Raw genomic sequence first — 19,139 nt, forward strand, 5'->3', positions numbered from 1 at the left:
TAAACATACGCGGTATTCACATATCGTTCTACTCAACCGGTCGACTTATCTTCATCTTCCCAAGCATCGTGCTGTACGAGCAGGGATCAGATATAAGACATAGGGGCCTAATTTATGGAGCGCTCTAATCCCCCCCCCCCCCTCCTCACTCGGACTCACATTGTTCAGGGTCATATCGTTAATTTAAAATGCTGGCAATATGGATCATATATGTTATGTCAAAAATCAATACTACACATATTGGCCATACGCACCGAGGTTGTAACATCAACAATTCAACTCATTGAGTTTTGTTGGACGAAAAACTATTAAAAGACATTGTTAAAAGTATTGTGATGTTCAGAATCACGTCCTGTCTTTATCTTCATATCCTTTAATTACATTCACATTACCAAACTCGCACATGAGTGATCTGATCAGACGAACCTCGAGGCGCACATGTTGTTAATTATTTTAATTTTCCTATCTCTTTTTTTTAAATATAAAAAAAAACATGTCTCAAAAATCCTTTCAGGCATCTTTTCAAATCAACTCGCCGTCTGCCAAATGAGAGTCTCCTCTCAAAAGACCCTCCAGTGAGCATTGTGCTGCTTTTGTGATGAGTTTGGCACCGGGTTTGAAAAGAAGAGCTGAATCTATAACCTGTGCAGAGGACGGAGACAGTTGACGGAGCGAAATCCTTCACGTTGCTGTAATGGGTATAATTACACAAAGAAAGGAGCTGTTAGGTTAAATTACCCGTGATATTCACCATGGGTAATGACAGAAATCCAGAAGGTTAAATGACACCAGGAGCTGAATGACTTTTGACATTAAGGTACTTTTTGAAAAGGGAATAATAACAGAGCATTTGTGGCCACATCCAATACCCTCCATGTTGGACTGTGGAAATTTGGCTTGGACGGACTTTTAAAAATACTTTTTTTTCTTTGAGAGCACCTGTGTCTTTAGAATCCGGCGGCGGGACAATGATTTAAGTCTAAAAAGAAATGGTCGAATAGATTGTTCCCAACAGCGGGAGATGCTTTTTCTTTGCCGGTGGGAGATTACCAGGCCTGTGGGTTTCAGTGCATGAGTACCCACCACAAGTAACACCTGAAGACTACGGGGGAGCTTACTTAGGTCTGGTTAGGTAGTTACAGCGACAGCACAGCAGTGATGGCTGTGATGGCTTCTCTGGAGACAGTCTTGAGAGCTCTGGAGGAGTTACTGAAGTGCTGGTTGTTTGTCAGGTTTGGATTGGATGCTGTTGGTCCGAAACTGGAAGCCTTTACTGCTCCTCGGTTTACTGACTGTTTCCTGCTAACTGCATGTTTTGTATTCCCGTTCTTGTGTTTGTGGTAATTTTTTAGATGATTCTTGACTCGGTAATAAGAGTATTGCACAGCCCGTTGGGTGTCTGGGTAGTTGGACCCAGTTACCTTGAGGGTATTAACCTTGAGAACCTGAAGACTCCTGCTGCAGTAGGTAATGGTTCATATGGTGAGCATGTTTGGTAGTTAAAGGAGGGATGTGGTGATCTGTTACTGTGACCATAAGCACTACAGTTCATGCCTTGGTTGATGTGGGCGGTGTTGTAGTCTGGTTGCCTCTTTGTGCGTCTGTGGACGACTTGGTTGGCTAGTGAGCCGTTCTGTCCGAGGAACCTTCTGGATGCTACTTCTGTTTGCTAGCTGCTAATTATGGATTTTTCAGTTATGTGTGTTCACCGCTCGTTCCTGCATCTCTATGCATGAACTTTCCCCTCCTGAAGAACCTTTCTCTTCAATCTGGTGCTGTTCCATATTACAGTGTCATCTCTCTGGCCTTCCTTCCCGTTTGTGTGTTTGGTCTTTCAGGCTGTTGCTCAGCTGATGAGCCACACCTGCGCCTGGAGGCTGCTATAAAAACACCTGAAGACAGAGGTCGCTCCCTTGACTGGCGGTCTGCTCTCCTGTGGCAGACACTACAGCTTATTGGTTTTGTGTGTTTAAGCTCGTTGTGTTGTTCTTTAAATAAACGTCTTTCTATTGTGTTTAACTCGTCCGGTCTCCAGGTTGTAACATCTCCCTCTTTGAGTCTGGACATTGTTGTCATCATCCAAGTGGCAGGTAAGGGAGAGCGGACTAGATTCAAGCGATTAGTCGTTTCCTTCATATTGTCTCTTCGCTCGAGGCTGTATTAATATATTTGTGTTCAGTTTTTCCTTCAGTGAGAACTACATACTCTCTCTGGTCTAAAAAGCCGACCTTTGCAGACGGCCCAATTAGTGGACTGGAAGGTGAAGGGGGCTGGACCCGAGCCCCATGCAATTACCTCGAGTCAGCCCGCGAGCAGCCGCCCACACAACAAACGCCATCGTGTTTGACAATAGTACTGTAAATGGCCGAGAGAGAGAAAGAAGAAGAGAGGCCAGACGCTGTATACATTATTTTCTTCACAGCGTTACAGCTGTTGTGTTTCTCGAGTTTCACTCTTTAAACATTTCAAATCGAGTCTTTTTCTCTTCTCTCGCTCTTTACTTCACTGGAGTTTTGCTGCCTCTCTCTCTCTCTCTTTCTCTCTCTCTTCTCTCGTGACTCAACAAAAAGTAGAAAGTCTTATCATGCAGAATTATATATGTTAAAGAGTTCATATTTAATGAAAAACCCATTTATTTAAAAAAAAAAAAACATGTTGCCGTACATATACCAGAGGAAGAGATGCGTTAATTTATATAATTTCAGTATGTAAAATACAAATACACAAACTGTACAGTACAAACTGAGCAGAAATACAAAATATAAAACACAGATTAAAAAAAAAGTAAGAAATATTACAAATAGTATCAGAATTGTGCATTTCGCAGGTCAGCAATACTGTAGGTATTATACAATAAATGTAATATCACTCTGTAATAACTGTAATAACTAAAGCATGAATCACATTGTTGCACTCTGAGACCCCCTCCCCACCAACCCCCCATTGCACACTGTACTCAAGTCAATGCTTTTTCTTTTCACGACGGTCTGATTTACTTCTAAGATGATTTTCCCCCGAGTTGTATTTCACATTGCGACGCACACACATCTGCCAAAGTGACTTTATACTCTGACTCAACGACTGGGCGTAGACTCATCTGTGCACTCAGAAGTGAAGACAGGAGTGGGTGTAGCAAGGAAGCAGCGTACAGTAGAGGTGGATCAGAGGAAGTCTAGGGGGGGGGGGGGTGTCTCATCATAGGCTATTGATGCTGCTCATGCAACAAGTACCTAAACAACACAATAGGTTGTTTGTTTGTCAATGCCCTGAAGATCAACCCATGTGACAGATTAAAAACAATCCACCTTTTGATTAGAGTTTGATTAAATTTAGTCCAGAAGTACTCGGTAAAGGCTGCTTTAATCAGAGTGGATCAAATGAGGATGTGCAGTGTTAAGATGCCTCTCGTAGCGATGAACCAACAAAGACTTGTCACCATGGTCTTGAGGAGCACTTTAAAAAAAAAAAAAAACTCATTGTTTTGGTTCTCCAGCCAACAAAGACGGCTTTCAACAGAGTTTCTTTCAGCTGTGTTCAGACGCTTCCAGCTAAGACGCTGTGTAACTCTTCTCAGGGGTCGGTGAGGAACAGTCCAGAGCTAGAGGAGAGCTAGTATTGGACTCTGACTTATAAGTCATTCTTATATTCTTCTCAGTCATCTCATGCATAACACAAACACTTAAAAACTGCAGTTTCTGGAGCGTAACGAACATGTGTGTACCCTCAACATGTTGTCAGGTCGTGTTAAGCCCAGACAATATTTGCACAACCATAAAAAAAAAGTCGCTTGTCAGGAAAAACACAATAAAAATAGAGTGAACAAAAAACGGGTCCCAATACGTACGGCATCAGTGAAATTATTAATATTACGGATTTATATAACCTTGAAAGAAAGAGTAATTTGAGAATGAGATACCAATCTCATGTCTAATGTGATAAATATGGAGCTACAGCCAGCAGCTAAACATCGCAACGCCTCTTGAGCTTCTGAAGGAGGAGTCGGGCTAACTGTTTCTTTATGCTAAGCTAAGCTAAGCCAACAGGCTGCTATCGCCTCATACCGCCGTACCTACATAAGAGTGGTATCACTCACCTCGTCTCACTCTGGGCCAGAAAGGGGAAGAAAAAAAACACATTTCTAAAATTGTTGAAACTTTCCTTCAAGTAGAACTTCATGTCACTGAAGAGTGCTCATTTTAATTGGTCCATCATAGAGTTGGGTCAATTGTGTCCGGTCTACAAGCTTCAACCGGTTTTGATTGTGTGTAAACTGGCTGAACCGGCATTCTTCATTTTAAAAGCCAACATCAGCAACATACCAATACGGCATTAGCAATAAGCAATATGACAACTTGATCAACATAATATTATGTTTGCTTAGAAACGGACTGATGGAGCCACAGACGAGCCGAGGCTGGCAACAACAGATCGGATCTCAGTGGAAGTCGTGTTTGTTCAGTAGAAAGTTTGTGTGTTTTTTGGGGGTGCTGAGACGAGACCTGGCAGAGTTCGTCTCAAAGAAAAGCTAAAAACATGCCAATGTGGCACCATTTTGGATTTAAAGCCGACAAAAGAACAAACAAGGCGAATTGGACTCGCTCGGTCTCCGGGGAGCAGGTGCCGAGTCAAGTGCAGCGCCTAGAGGTCATATTACAGTAATATACAGGTAAGATTAGATAAACCATTCAAGGAGAAGAAGAGCACCCTCAGAAGATGGTGTCTTCCTCTCCTCCCCCATACCACGGGGTGAGTTTAACCACGAAGGGTCTGGGATTACAACCGGGTTGCTCGGGTTCCAGCTCCAAAGCGGAGGAGGACTCCAGTGAGCTCAGGGACCCCGTGGGAGACCCCGACCCCTCGTAGGCGTAGGTTCTCACGCAGTCGAAAGGAGCAACGCAAGCGTCCCGATCCGCCTCTGCCAGCCGGTCCAGGATGAACTGTCGGAAGACGTCGTCGTCCGGCCCGATGAGGTGCGATTCTCTGAGGGACATCCGTATGCTCGCCCTGACGTCCTCCCTCCGCAGCCTGCGCTCCCTCCTCCTCGGGTGGTGGCGCAACGGGACGACGGCGGGCTGGCAGAAGTCCAGGTGCGCCCGCCCGCCCGCCGGCTCCCCGTAATACAGCACCTTCTGCGACACCGTCTCCGGCAGCCCCAGATCCTCCGCCTGCGGTGCCTCCTGCTGCTTCCGCCGGTGCCTCCTCACCACCAGCAAGAGAACCGACAGCGCTGCAGACACGACGCAGCGGGAGACCATTACCGTTAAACACCAGGACACAAAAAAAGAAGAAGAAGAAGCATCTCGGGTGCCTGGTGGAGCGCAGCATCTATAGGTGTGCGCCGAAAATAATGGCAGCCGGCTTAGTTTTTCTGGAACGTGCGGGAATGAAACGCAAAATTAGGCGCTAACATTTTTTTTTTATTCCGGCTCACACATAAAGAAGACTTCTTTATTTGCTCCACGCGGCACAGAATGCTAAAAGAGTGTTTATTTTATTCTTTATTTTATTGTGCTCATCCGACAGAATGTTAGCATGGCAAGGCGTCATTAATCTTTCATGTGATGGGCACAGAGGGGACACAAAGCAGCCGAGGTCATAATGAAGCTCTTCACTATGCAAACCCATCAATGTCCCCGGGTGGCATTGCTGCTGATGCATTGCAACCCGTGTGCTCATTACCTGACATCATTGCTCTGCAAGCTTTCAGCGTTTTAAAAGTCAGTGTTAAAGGCACGCTGGTGAGTAAAAGAAATAAAATAAAAAAATAGGGAATCAAATGAAAGAGCGAATTTGTTAATGAAAAAATTCCTGCTGTTTAACACACGTTTATGTACTTGCCAACATTATGTGAGGTGGAGCTGCTCTAGCTCAACAGATCCGCTGAAAAAGAACGACTTTTAATTACAACAAAATATCAGTGGCATCGACATCAATGCACCCGCCAATCAATCGATTAATAAATCAAAAATATACAGACTTTTTAAGAAGTTGAACCCCGGTTGCTTTAATCTCTGAGGATTATAAATTAAGACAAAATGTCTGGCATTATTCAAGATTGTTTTCTACCGTCTGAAACTCTCAGTCTACATTGTTAGTGAAATCCTTTGTGAGGCCACGGTGCAAAAAACAAACAAACAATGGGCTCGTACACTTCTCTTCATTTGTGTAAACAAAACAAACTTGCAAAATTGCCTCTCGCGTCTCTCGGAGGTCTTTAGAAACTCTCGGCCAAAAACAATTTGTCAGAACGAGATCTTCGCTGATTCTGCAGCGGCCTTTTTTTAAATTTTTTGTTCCAAGATGCCAAAAACTCCAGAAAAACGGCACCTCTGGATGATTTTCTCTAAATAAAACTTTTGTTCATTCTTTACCCTAGTGGAGTTGTATTGTCTTGTACCGGATATAATATTAAATGAAACTGATTGGAAGTTGAAGGGAAACCATGAAGCTCGATTTCATTGGTTTTGGGGCTCTACATTTGGACTTTCATTAAAGTGAACACATTGTTCTTCTCTTTGTGTTTCTCATGTGTGGGTAACCCCATCCAGCTCCTCCTGTCTGTCAAAGTGTCCTAGAGTGAAGCCCTAAACCCCCCAAGGTGGTCCTCCGGGTGCTTCCCAGCAGCCCACTCACCCAAAACAAAACGGTGTCTTCCTTCATATCCATCCTTATTATATATCATAGATGGATATTCTGGACTTGCGAATCCAGAATAAATCTGTGCTTCCTCACCTGTGAGTGTGACGAGGCAGACCAGGAGCCCCAACAAGGTTTGCATGCTGACCCCCATAGGCAGGGCGAGGGCCTCCACCCCCCCCGTGGGACAATGTCCAGCGGGCTGGCAGCTGCACACGCTGATGGTCAACGTGCTGGTACCGGAGAGCGCCGGCGAGCCGCTGTCCGTCACCACGACGGGCAGGAGGTAGCGGGTTCGATCCCTGCGCGTGAAGCTGCTCCTGCGCGCCACGATACCGGCCGTGTTGTCTGAAAAATGAAGCGATTTTCAATTCCTTCACCTCGTCAGTTTCTGGTTCGCTCGTAAGACAATAAGAATATCAAGTCGCCTCACAATAAGTGTTTCGGAAGTCAAATAAGCCTTTATTTAATGGCCGATTGGTTATTGTTTTCCTGGTTGCACGGCCACCCACCAGCACGGCTCAGCTGCACGCATTTCACCCCAACGTCTTCGATACAATCAAATATCCTCCTCTGTTTTGATATCTGCTGCCCATTTTCATTATAAACCGAGGAAAGGTTGACCACCCACAAGGCAAACACTCTTCCAATTTACATACTCGAGGGGCTGTCAAACACACAGAAAAAAACAACCGACCTCCAAAATGAACAAAAAAAACTAAAACACTTGCGGGTACATAGTGTTCATTTAAATTCAAATTCTTGCAATCATAACAGTATGCCTTCATTCTGCCTTTGTCACACAGTGATGACACAGCTCACGCACAGCTCAGTCCTCCAGACACCAAATGGGACTATATATATATATATATATATATATATATATATATATATATATATATAAGTGTAGCTTGGACTGGTTTCACGTGTGTCCCACAGCCTAATGCCTCCCAACACAGAAAATAATCATTTGCAGGATGAAAAGGTGCGACACGTTTAGTACACGCTGAGTGCTGTTAGCTTAGCACAAAGACAAACACTAGGCCCCAGATTAATCAGCTGCAACATTAATGATGCTTGCGTGCGAATGCATCCATTAATTGTAACACAATGATATGCTGAAATGGTACTTAAAGTATATTTTGATGCCAAAACGTTTCTACTCTTACTGTGATTTAATTTAAATTCAGGACTCGAGCGTTTGAACCCAACCTTGATTGTCTCTGATGGTGAAGTTTGGATTGATGTGCTCCTCGGAGACCATGGAAAAGTAGAAGTGGTGTCCCTCGACGGGGTCGTCGGGGTCAACGACGCTGAGCAGCTGAATGAGCTGAGAGACACAAGAGACACATTTCTGAGGGAATATATAAGCGAAGAAATTTGATTTGTATTTCCTTTTCTCAGAAAGACACTCAGCATATCATCCGACAACGTGTTGTGGTTCTGAGCTGTCGAATACTGAGTCGGCTCCTTGTGAGTCATTTAAGGCAATGTGAAAACGTTAACCGTCCGCTTTCGTGTGAATTCTCCGTGCTCCCGTTTAGTAAATCATGAACATCGGTGCGTCGTAATATACGTACTTCTCCCGCCTGTGTTCCCTCGCAGATAAATGGCCGGTAATCTCTCGCCAGCCGCGGCACATTGTCGTTTATGTCCAGCACTTTGACGAACACCACCGCCGACGAGGATAAATGGTTCGCCGCTGCAGGAGTGAAGATAGACATGTGCTGGAGTCCAATGTGTCATGAAAGCTTTCTAAAAGTTGTCAAAATCATACTTAACACTGATGAATGCTTCTCCTTTTTTTTTTTAAAGATGTTTTATCGCCTCCACCGAACGAAGAAAGTGGAAACTACATTTATTTACTCTAGAGATCCCTCTTCTTGATATTTCCTTATTATTTCAAACCGGATGTTATCATCGCACTTTTTGCTTTCTAAAATTGGACATTTGTTAGCATACGATAATGTCGTACATACAATGGATCGCTCGATGTTTAGATGCGTTTGTAGCATCACTTCAAGCGGCCGAAGCTGAACGTTTCACCCATTTATTTATTTATTACTCTTATTATTTATCCAACACTTATGCACAACTATTTCAATTGTTTACTCGTTACTGTTTAGCTAATAATTCAGGCTGTTCTCATTCACTGTTCGTACTTATACCTAAAATAACGTGTTACTTTAATTCTATGATTAGAGCATGGCTCCGCATGTTGCATAAAATGATTAATGTCAAATTTATTTGCCCTTTTTGAAGTGCCCCAAACAAGGCATTCGATTTTGTTGCTGTAATCCCCCATAATTCGTATATATAAATATAAATCAGGTGCCGTGGCGTAACAACTGACCGCCTACAAGGGCACCGGGTGGAACACACACAGGACTTTCACCCAGGAGAACGATGCTCCTGTCCCTCGGAAACCAAAAGCCAAATCTTATTTTAACGAACTTTCGCTCCGTAAATTGCGTTGTTATTTGAACTACGATTAGGAGACTCTCCTAAACCTAACCCGGTGGGTTGAATCCAGCTGCTTGCGCGGGCTCACCGGTCGCTCGTGTGTTGCGGCGCATTTGAAGGGCGTTGAAACTATTTGGACCGTTTATATTTGTTTAAATCCCGGCTGAAAACAGATCTATTTGACAACTGAAAGTATTTTATCTGCACTCTTCGCTTTTAATAGAATTAATGAATGATTATTTTTTTAATGTTTTTATGGAATGATTTCATTTGCCTTTTTGTAAGTTTATGTAGCTGCACTTTGAATTGCCTTGTGTACGATTTGTGCCTTATTAATTTGTGACTTTACCTTTTTATCTGTTCATTAACTGCATAATCTTTCCACATTACATCAGACAACCGCTGTACCCCCCCCCCCCCCCTTTCTGGCTCGAGACAAAGATCAACACATTGCTGTTAATATATTCTGAACAGGGAAGATAAATAAAGCCCTAAGTTGGCCACATCAACGAGATGCCGTTGAGCCAGAACACGGACGTTCTCCTTACTCGTCTCCTCGGCTTCAACCGTCACATTGTGCCAGGCGGCAGCCTCCCGATCCAAAGCTTTAGCGACAGTTATAGTTCCATTGTTTGGGTCTATTCTGAAAGCTTTTGTGGCATCGCTCCTTTTGTCGATCGAATATCTGGAAGAAAAAAAACACAAGAAAAACTCACAGAGACGCACATTTAGCAGCCGAGGTTGCTTTCTGGGCCAACAAAACACGGTGAGACCACAGGGAGATTAATTAGGCAAACTGCTCATTTACAAAAAAAAAGAAGAAGAAGAAAATCTGTTGACAGATATCCAACAAAAGAGAGCGTGCAACACGAGCGAGTGTGTGACAACAACACTGTGAAAACAAAGCATCTCACACAGATGGCGTGGACACAATCTGATGTATTTCTTTCAGTTATTCCAATTTTATATTGTTTCAAACGTGACCACGGAGCGCGTTTATGTTTGGCTTCAGTGAGGGGAAATGGGATTTAAAAACCCGTGAGACGGGGGAGGGTGGGGGGGTCTGAATTGTGGGGAATGAATAAAAGAGAATGTTACAGGTGGCAAAAACACGGATCATGTATTGTTTTCTGATTGTGGGCGACGACTTAGTTAGGGCCGGCGATTATTTTTATGTTATGTAAAAAAAAAAAAACGTAACCATACATTTATCATCCGCAGAGCAAGCGAACAGAATTGTTCATGCAAGACATCCTGCACGGCCATACCTTTAAGACTCATTAATATAAGTAATTGTAGCGCCGTGCTGAATTAGGCTAACAAGGAGAGAAACACACTATAATGAATCATTTTCTGTGAGCCACTTTTCTAACAAACAACACGGGGAAAAAAAAATAAAATAAGCCAATTTGACCAAAAAAAGCAAACTTCATCATATTTAGCAGCGCTGTGGAAAAAAAACAACCTAAAATGTTCCGCCCGATGTTATTAATCAACGGATGACACTGTTTCCAAAGGGACGGTAACACGCGGCAGGCTGAGCATGATGTGCAGCACCTGCCACTCTTAAGCTCTGCTGAGATGGACTACAGGCACCGGCGCTGCTGATGTCTCCTCTGCAACGTGCCCCAGTTGCAAATGACTGCAAATCTCAAGCTCCATATGCTGCAGCGTATGGCGCTTTATTACACACACCCCCACCCCACCCCCACCCCCGTGTCCCAGCCACGTCGCTTTGTGATAATACCACGGCGATAGATAGGGGAAAAAAAAGCCTGTGAGGTTTGAAAAAAATAAATAAAAATAAATCGCCGTGATATATTCAGCGGGTGTGGGAGGAGGGGGGGCTCATTTTCCTACTAAAGTAATGTGAAATAAATATGACCGTGTACGGGGTATCCAGAGATCAAGGGTATATAAAAAAAAAAAAAAAAAACGGATGCACCGAGCCAGTCGCACTTTTTTTAAATGGAAAGATTCTTTTCACAGCTGTCTGGGGGACGTCACGCCCCCGCCAGCCCGGGCATCCGCCTCGTCATTATCGTGCTTGTGTGTGTGTGTGTGTGTGTGTGTGGGTGGGGGGGGTGGCAGGTGCCATTCTTCCTGCTTTTCAAGACAGGTTCACATCCCTGTACCTGACGGGGTTGTTGACGGCGTCGGTGTCTCTGGCGCTGACGCTGCCGACCACGGTTCCCACGGCGGCGTTTTCGGGGACTTTCCACTCGCGGGCCGCCGGCAGGAAGACGGGCGGCTCGTCCACGTCCTCCACCACGATCTTGAGCGTCGTCCGGTCCCTGAACTCGTCCAGAGGCAGAAAACGAGTGTCCACGTGATCGTTGACCGCCTCGGCGGCCATGACGAACCGCCTTTTGGTTTCGTAGTCCAAAGGCTGCGTGACGAAAAACAAAATACCTTTTTTTTTTTTTTAAACGATTCATATTAATACGGTGGCTCTTATAAGCAGGGAACACCTGGTCCATCATCGTTAAGCAGGCTTTTAAATATGCTTTGCCAACTGGAATTGGACACGACTCCGATCCTAACGAGATGTTAGAATTGTTTCGTCAATGTCAATAAGTTCCCAGCTGTGAGTCTGCGCCTAAATAATTTTGTTTTGTAATTTTACGTCGCGATCCCAGTAATAAGAAAAACAGCACGCAAACCATTATTGCATTTCCAAAAATGATTCAGAGACGGAGTCAATAATGTCTGTTTCTTTATTTTTATTTCATTATCACGACATCTAAATTGAATTCTCCTGTGCTATGAAGAATAATGTGGGCACACGTAATATATTTAGGAGCGTCAGGTGATAGAACGTAACAAAGTACATTAACCTGTACTTCAGTAATAAATATATATATAAATAAGAAAATAATGCATTATTAGGGATTAAATCACCCAACAGTATATAAAGTATTACATTTAGCCCCACCTTTACCAGCTGCAACATTGTTGCAACAAATGTTGAAATGTTTTTCCCAAAATGTCCAAAGCTTGCTTTAAGTGTTTAAAAGTTATACTTCAGACAGCTACTCCCACAGCTCTATGCAACCAGTGTCCCAGTAAGTAGACATGCTCCCACAGCTCTATGCAACCAGTGTCCCAGTAAGTAGACATGCTCCCACAGCTCTATGCAACCAGTGTCCCAGTAAGTAGACATGCTCCCACAGCTCTATGCAACCAGTGCCCCAGTGAGTAGACATGCTCCCACAGCTCTATGCAACCAGTGCCCCAGTGAGTAGACATGCTCCCACAGCTCTATGCAACCAGTGCCCCAGTGAGTAGACATGCTCCCACAGCTCTATGCAACCAGTGCCCCAGTGAGTAGACATGCTCCCACAGCTCTATGCAACCAGTGTCCCAGTGAGTAGACATGCTCCCACAGCTCTATGCAACCAGTGCCCCAGTGAGTAGACATGCTCCCACAGCTCTATGCAACCAGTGCCCCAGTGAGTAGACATGCTCCCACAGCTCTATGCAACCAGTGTCCCAGTGAGTAGACATGCTCCCACAGCTCTATGCAACCAGTGCCCCAGTAAGTAGACATGCTCCCACAGCTCTATGCAACCAGTGTCCCAGTGAGTAGACATGCTCCCACAGCTCTATGCAACCAGTGTCCCAGTGAGTAGACATGCTCCCACAGCTCTATGCAACCAGTGCCCCAGTGAGTAGACATGCTCCCACAGCTCTATGCAACCAGTGTCCCAGTGAGTAGACATGCTCCCACAGCTCTATGCAACCAGTGCCCCAGTAAGTAGACATGCTCCCACAGCTCTATGCAACCAGTGCCCCAGTAAGTAGACATGCTCCCACAGCTCTATGCAACCAGTGTCCCAGTGAGTAGACATGCTCCCACAGCTCTATGCAACCAGTGCCCCAGTGAGTGTGGCTGCTTGTATCCGCCCGACACAGAGTTTAGTGACATTTCGCTCCTTACCAAATGTACCGTGATCACTCACCCGAGGTGTCGATTGGATACGCACTTGATAATTTCAGTGCCGATATGCAGTGATCAAAGCGAGCCGTTCCCCAGAGTTGAAGCCCGGCTCTCAGTGGTTTATTGGGCACGCGGGCTCAGATGATGCTGCTCTACGTTCGTGACCTGGAAGTCCACAGTCACAAACCTGCCAGGTGTGTGACTGTGTGTGACGGCCGGGTCCCCGTGCCAAGGCTCTTACACTGTTGCGTCTGGTCGGCTTTGACGCCGTCTGTCTGTGTGTGTGTGTGTGTGTGTGTGTGTGTGCAAAGTGCCAGGATGTGTCGCCATGCCCTCTCCTCCATCAGCTTTAATGATTTAAATTTAGTTTGCGTTGGTGTCTGTAATGTTAATTAAATCCCTAACGCCGGAGATTAGAAAGGAGATTTTGGTGAGAAATAATATATCTCAGAACCTAACGGCCCCCGAGCCCACCGCTTTGAGCTCCGTCTACACTGCTGCCCTTGAGACATCAGATTAAAATAAGACCACATCAAATTGATATATTAGACCGAAGCGATATCGCGGTGCGTGTACTCACCTTGGCGAGCAGAACCAGTCCCTCCTGCGTCACCGGGTCTGTTTCGATGATGAAGGTGGAGCTTTCCTCCAGGTCATCCTCCAGACTGTAGGTCATCCTGGCGTTGATACCAGTGTCTCCATCCCGCGCCATGATCCTGCCCACCGTGGTGCCCACTGCCGCATTTTCAGGGACGGAAAACGTGTACAGGTCTGAAGAAACAAGGACGTTTAAAAAATAAAATAAAATTAGCCCGGAGAACGTTGGAAAATTGATTTTTTTTTACAAATCTTGATGATACCGAATGGATACTTTTGCAGCATGCAATGCAAGCTCCCTCTTTACTAAAACATCGCCTGCAGAGCTTGTCTGAAAGTTGTTAATGGCTAGTCAAGAGAGTCGGCTAGTGTGTAACGTGATAAGGAGGGAGAACATTGTGGTGGAGGGTCAATTTGTGTGAGTCACAGATAAGTTGTGGCGACTCCACATAATCCACTCTCTAATAAGAAGATGAGGAAATGCGATTGTGTCTTTGAGGGACTCTATTTGGATGGCTGCCTAAAGTGGGAGGAGCCAAGCAGCAACCAGCTGCTCCTGATAATAATTACCAATTATGTTGCAAAACAGAGGGCGCAGTTCAGGAGTGAAGTGTGGTCATGCAATATTTATAAGGCCTTTTGACTCTGCCGTTGAATCCTAGGGATACAGTATAGCACGGCCGATGAATGTGAATGTGACATTAATAGTTAAAGGTATCATCCTTGCTGTCTCATTTCCACAGAATTGATTTCTTCCCGGGGGCATTCATTTAGTGAGGTTTATCACTGAGAAGCCCAGGTTTGTTTCTAAAGGTCATGACAAATGTCCTTTCATGTGTGAATGATTAAATTCATCCAGTGGGCGACGCGTAGAGGAGCATCCCTCTCTCTCTCTCTCTCTCATTCTTCGACTGTCTCCTTTTTAATTTTAGCTGCCGGCTGAATAACAAGACGCGTACCCGGAGCAGTGTGATCACATAAATTGCCTCTTAGGTGCAATATTAAACGTGTCCCGGCATTCTGCGACGCTTTTTTGTTTGTTTGTTGTTGGTGCCCTGGTGTTCGCATCATCCGCGAACTCGTGGGAGCGACTCACGGTGCTGGAAGGTGGGCCCGTTGTCGTTGACATCCGTCAGGGTGACGGTGACGGTGGTGGAGGCGGAGTAACCGCCGCTGAGGCCCAGCATGTCCTTCACCTGCACCACCACCAGGTACTGCTCTCTGGCCTCGCGGTCCATGTTCGGCCACGATGTTACGATGATCCCTGCAGGGGGTTGGAGGAGACGAGAGGTTCACGGGAGGCCGTCGAGAGCGCGTCTGTGGGTGGTTTAAAAAAAATTAAATGTAGAGTAAACTTGGCCTCGAGTAGTCTTGGAGGGCGTCGGCACCACAATACATTTAAAGTCTGCAAACCGGATTGATACGCGGTATTATCAAGAGGGCTTTAAAGTGACTCATGCTTCCTCTGTCTGGCTGTGGGCGAAAGTAAACACATTATTTGAATGCAGAGGATTAGACGTTATATTTGACCGAGAAGTCGGCATTTAAACAACTGGTTGGTCTAATTGTGTGTTCAGAAGACGTACGTTTTGCAGCAGCCATTAAATATCTGCAATATAGTGGGTCATTAGTTGTACACGCCAGGCTTCCTTTTTTTAAGCATACAAATGCTTTTTTTGTATGAATCTTTATTTTTCCTCACGTAAAGAGCAAACAAATATATTTGTCTATTAATTCCGACATAAAAGATTTTTTTAAAGAGGGTTAAAAGTTTCTTTTTACAGCTGGACACCTTTTTTAGAACATGTGACACAAAAAGGACTAAATAGTGTATTTTTTTGGGGGGCTAGTTTTAGCAGCGGATTATTAAATATTTGATAAATATTTAACATTATCAGGGCTGAGAAGTGCCAGTGTTCTTTGCAATGAAAGAACAGCAGTGCGAGTGCATAACACCTTCTGGTCTGAAAAGTGATGCCAAAGGGGAGGAGCCTTAAACTTAAAATAGTCAAAAAAGAAGTCTGGTTGTAATAGAAATCAGAAAATGACTCGACTTCTCACTTGATTTGTTTACTCAGTAAACATTACGAATATGAGTTTATGAATCGATAGTTCCAAGTCTTATTCAGCACAGCGTGATGTTCATTTTGTAAATTATGGTCCCATTTAGAGAATACACCATAAGACAGGGTATTCTTTAGGGCGGGGCTACCTTGTGATTGACAGATCTCCCGGTCTGGGAGTTGTCCTTGCTTTCATCCTACAACTTTAACCCTTTCACTGTGTTTTTCAGTTCATGGATGTTGATTGAAACCCTTTGTTTGCCCCCTTAAAATGTTTGCATATTTAAAAAATGTCATATTTAGCATTCGGTGTGAAGTCCATTGGAGCAACAATGCGCCTCATTGAGGGTTTAGCACATGTTGCCGAACAATGGAGCTCTATTACACAGAAGAATGATATACATCGAACTTTGGAAACACAGACAGTATTTGCTCCAAGTATCAATTTGTTAGTGGTTTTGGTCTTTTCATAGAATCTAAATAAGTAAAAATAAGAAATCTCTCCAGGCTCATCCTCAGAGGTTAACTGAAGCCATGAGCAGAACTAACTTATATTGACTGCTGCCCACTCTTTAATGAACAGTTGGTTCCCCCCCAAAAAAAGTTAGATTTACCCTTTTTCACATTTGCATGTTAACATTTTTGCGACATCAATAATGCCCTTCCCCAACCCTTCACAGTTGGGGTCAACAATGTGTGTGGGAAGTGCTGCAGCCGACCTCTGTACCACACACACAAGGAGTGTAAATGTACATGCGTTGGCTTGAATGGAACCAGACTCCTCGTCGGGGTGTAAACACTCACGCATTCCCCAACGGCTTCAAAACAGTAGCTCAATCTGCGAATAGTTGTTTAAAAAGAAAGCACGTTGCCATGGGGAATTTACACAATTTCAAAGTGCTGAGTGGTGAGTGACGAGGACCAGAGGGAGAAAGCCAGAGACAAAACGGATTTCAGTCTCAGGAGTCTTGAGATTGAAAACATTTCTGTCCCGTCTGTTTTTTTTAAAGCCCACTTCGGTACGAAGTCAAACATTATTTTCTGCACAGCCGAGTCTCTGGCGCGCGCCGCCGCTCGGTGCAGCGTCCGCTGATAACGACGGAAGTCCAGCGCAAGCTCAAACTGAAAGTGGTACCCGTCTTTGGTTCCACGGAGAAGTAGGGCTCCCCCTGCAGGACGGAGTAGATGAGCTTGGCGTTGTTTCCGAACATGGGGTCATCGGCATCTGTGGCCGTCACCTGGGCCACTGTGGTCCCTGTGGGGGGGGGGGGGGATCACACAGTCAGGGTTAGCTCGGGCAGCAGTTCCAGTCGATGGGGAAATAAAGTGATTATGCCACAATCCTGCGGGGTCTGGCTAGGGGGGGGGGGGGGGGGGGGGGGGCACAGGAAATGGAGGTTGAGGTAGGGTTCAGGGAGAGATGTTGACAATGGGGAGGGTGGGGGGGGGGAGGCTGTGCAGGTGTGTGTGCCCGGTAGCGACATCTCGCTCGCCGTCCACCTGCTGCTCGTTTTCTCTCCATCGCATTCTCGTTCACTTTCTCCTCTCTATCTTTCACACTTACTACCCTTTTCTCCACTGACCATATCCTCTCCCACAGTCCTCGTCCATCTTGTGCCCGCCCCCCCCCCCCCCGACCCCAGAAAGCACTCTGTTTTTTTCTTTTCTCCACAGGGCTGTACCACGGCATTTCAGCCTTCCCCTCTCGCTTTCTTTCTCCGAGTCAAATGCATTATGATTTATTACGAGTGAGATATTATGCTGCAAGAGCAGATTACATATAAATTGAAATGGTAATGTTTGTGGTATGAAAGGGCAGTGGTTATAATAACATCATATAAGAAATGTATCCATAAAGGCATCCAAGCTACAATTCAGAATCTTAATACTTTTAACTTCCTGAATGGGGGGACAGATGACAGACATTCATATAACCTTTTGTTCATTGTCTTCAGTCAAGATTTAAGTTAAGAAAATTCATTTTAAAGTATATAAGCTTCGAAACAATAAAGCCAATTGCGAGTTTCTATCTGTTAAATAGCAAATATTTAATATTATATATTTTTTTACGCGTAAACAGACAAATGATAGTTTGTGCGAATGATATTTTAAAATACAGAATTCCCCCGACCACGTTGTAATTATTAAACAGGTCTTACCAAAACCAGGTATTAATTAATAAGCTAGATTTGCTAATTAGCACAAAACTAATTTCGTACACATTTAGATGAAAAGTAAGGGGGTCAACTTGGAGACGAGTAATATCTGTACAAATGTTCCACTCCTCTAATAAGCAATATATTTCAGTCTGGGCTCTGTGGATTATCCCAAGTAATAGGGACATTCGGAAGGGAATTTAAGAAACAGATGTTGCTGTAAAAAATAAATAAATCCATATCCATTCTTTAAACATCATTTAACTTTCTTTCTTTCTTTTTTTTTTTTTACTGTTAAAACGTTCCTTTCATCTGACAAAAAACATACCAGTTGGACACATCTCAGGGACGCTGGACACATACGGTTCGTTCTGGAACTGCGGGGCATTGTCATTGATGTCCTGCACCTTGATGATGAACTCCGACTCGGGTTCCTCGGGTTCATTGGACCTCCTGTTGATAGCCTGGGCCTGAAGGACGTAGAAGGCCTTTTCCTCTCGGTCGAGCTTCTTCAGAGTCCGGATCTCACCGGAGTACTCGTCGATCTCGAACGCGTCCCCGGCCCCTTCTCCTGATAGTATGTACTTGATGGAAAACTCACCTCGGTCGTAGTCGGATTTGAGCTGCGGAATAAGAAAGAGCTCGATGTCAAAAATATATATAATGAAATTCAGAGGTAACCCAGAAAACCAGAAGTAGCGTGTCGAGGACATGGAGGACGTTCAATCCGAAATGGTACCTGGCCAATAACGCGAGGAGTGGGATCTTCCTCGGGGACAAACAGCTGTTTCCAGATCCAGCCTCTCTTCAGGCGACGGTGCAGATGAGTAGACCCTTGGGCCAATTGTTGGGCTTCCAGACCCTGAGCGCCTCTCGTATCGCTGAGCACCCCGCCAGGAATCAGAGAAAAGACCGTGACCACGGCCAGAACACTCGGCATCCTCATGTTTACGGTCCGTCCGTGCCTTTCCTCTGCACCTCCCATGGCGAGTGGGACAGAGGATGGTGGTTGTTCACTGGTTCCAGTATAACCACCGCCTCATTCGGCGGCGCAGTGATTCACGATCCCGGCGGTGCCGCGTCCCATCATTGTCGAGATGCGCTTTGTATGCACGCTCATGTCTCTGAAATAAAAGTTAACAATTTAATTAACGGCGGCGGTGAGAAGAGTTTTGCTAAATGAGGACATTTACATACAGGTAATGTATTGTGTATTTCGTATTAAAAAAAAAGCTGTGCGTATGGAAGTCCAATCTAACTCGAATGAATTTAAATGCAGTTTAA

At 44.8% G+C, this 19,139-nt stretch overlaps 1 protein-coding gene across 1 annotated transcript; it reads right to left on the bottom strand.

The window, feature by feature from the left end:
- Positions 1-4,706: 4,706 nt before the first annotated feature.
- On the bottom strand, positions 4,707-18,840 carry LOC117749544 (cadherin-7-like). Its single transcript, XM_034560161.1, has 11 exons — positions 18,595-18,840; positions 18,184-18,478; positions 16,835-16,954; positions 14,733-14,900; positions 13,620-13,810; positions 11,235-11,488; positions 9,648-9,784; positions 8,217-8,338; positions 7,849-7,966; positions 6,733-6,984; positions 4,707-5,227 (listed from the first exon to the last, which is right to left on the bottom strand). Exons 1-11 carry the CDS (start codon positions 18,838-18,840, stop codon positions 4,707-4,709), a joined length of 2,424 nt encoding a protein of 807 aa, XP_034416052.1.
- Positions 18,841-19,139: the final 299 nt, after the last annotated feature.

This window comes from Cyclopterus lumpus, chromosome 20, assembly GCF_009769545.1.
Source record: "Cyclopterus lumpus isolate fCycLum1 chromosome 20, fCycLum1.pri, whole genome shotgun sequence".
Lineage (NCBI taxonomy): Eukaryota > Metazoa > Chordata > Actinopteri > Perciformes > Cyclopteridae > Cyclopterus > Cyclopterus lumpus.

Excerpts from the sequence above, each read along its gene's own strand:
- LOC117749544 (XM_034560161.1), bottom strand. The coding sequence starts at position 18,840 with ATGGGAGGTGCAGAGGAAAGGCACGGACGGACCGTAAACATGAGGATG. Across the intron at positions 8,339-9,647 it reads GGTTGAAGCCGAGGAGACGA|CGGCGAACCATTTATCCTCG; the intron begins GTAAGGAGAACG and ends TCACTCCTGCAG. Across the intron at positions 6,985-7,848 it reads CACCATCAGAGACAATCAAG|ACAACACGGCCGGTATCGTG; the intron begins GTTGGGTTCAAA and ends TTCATTTTTCAG.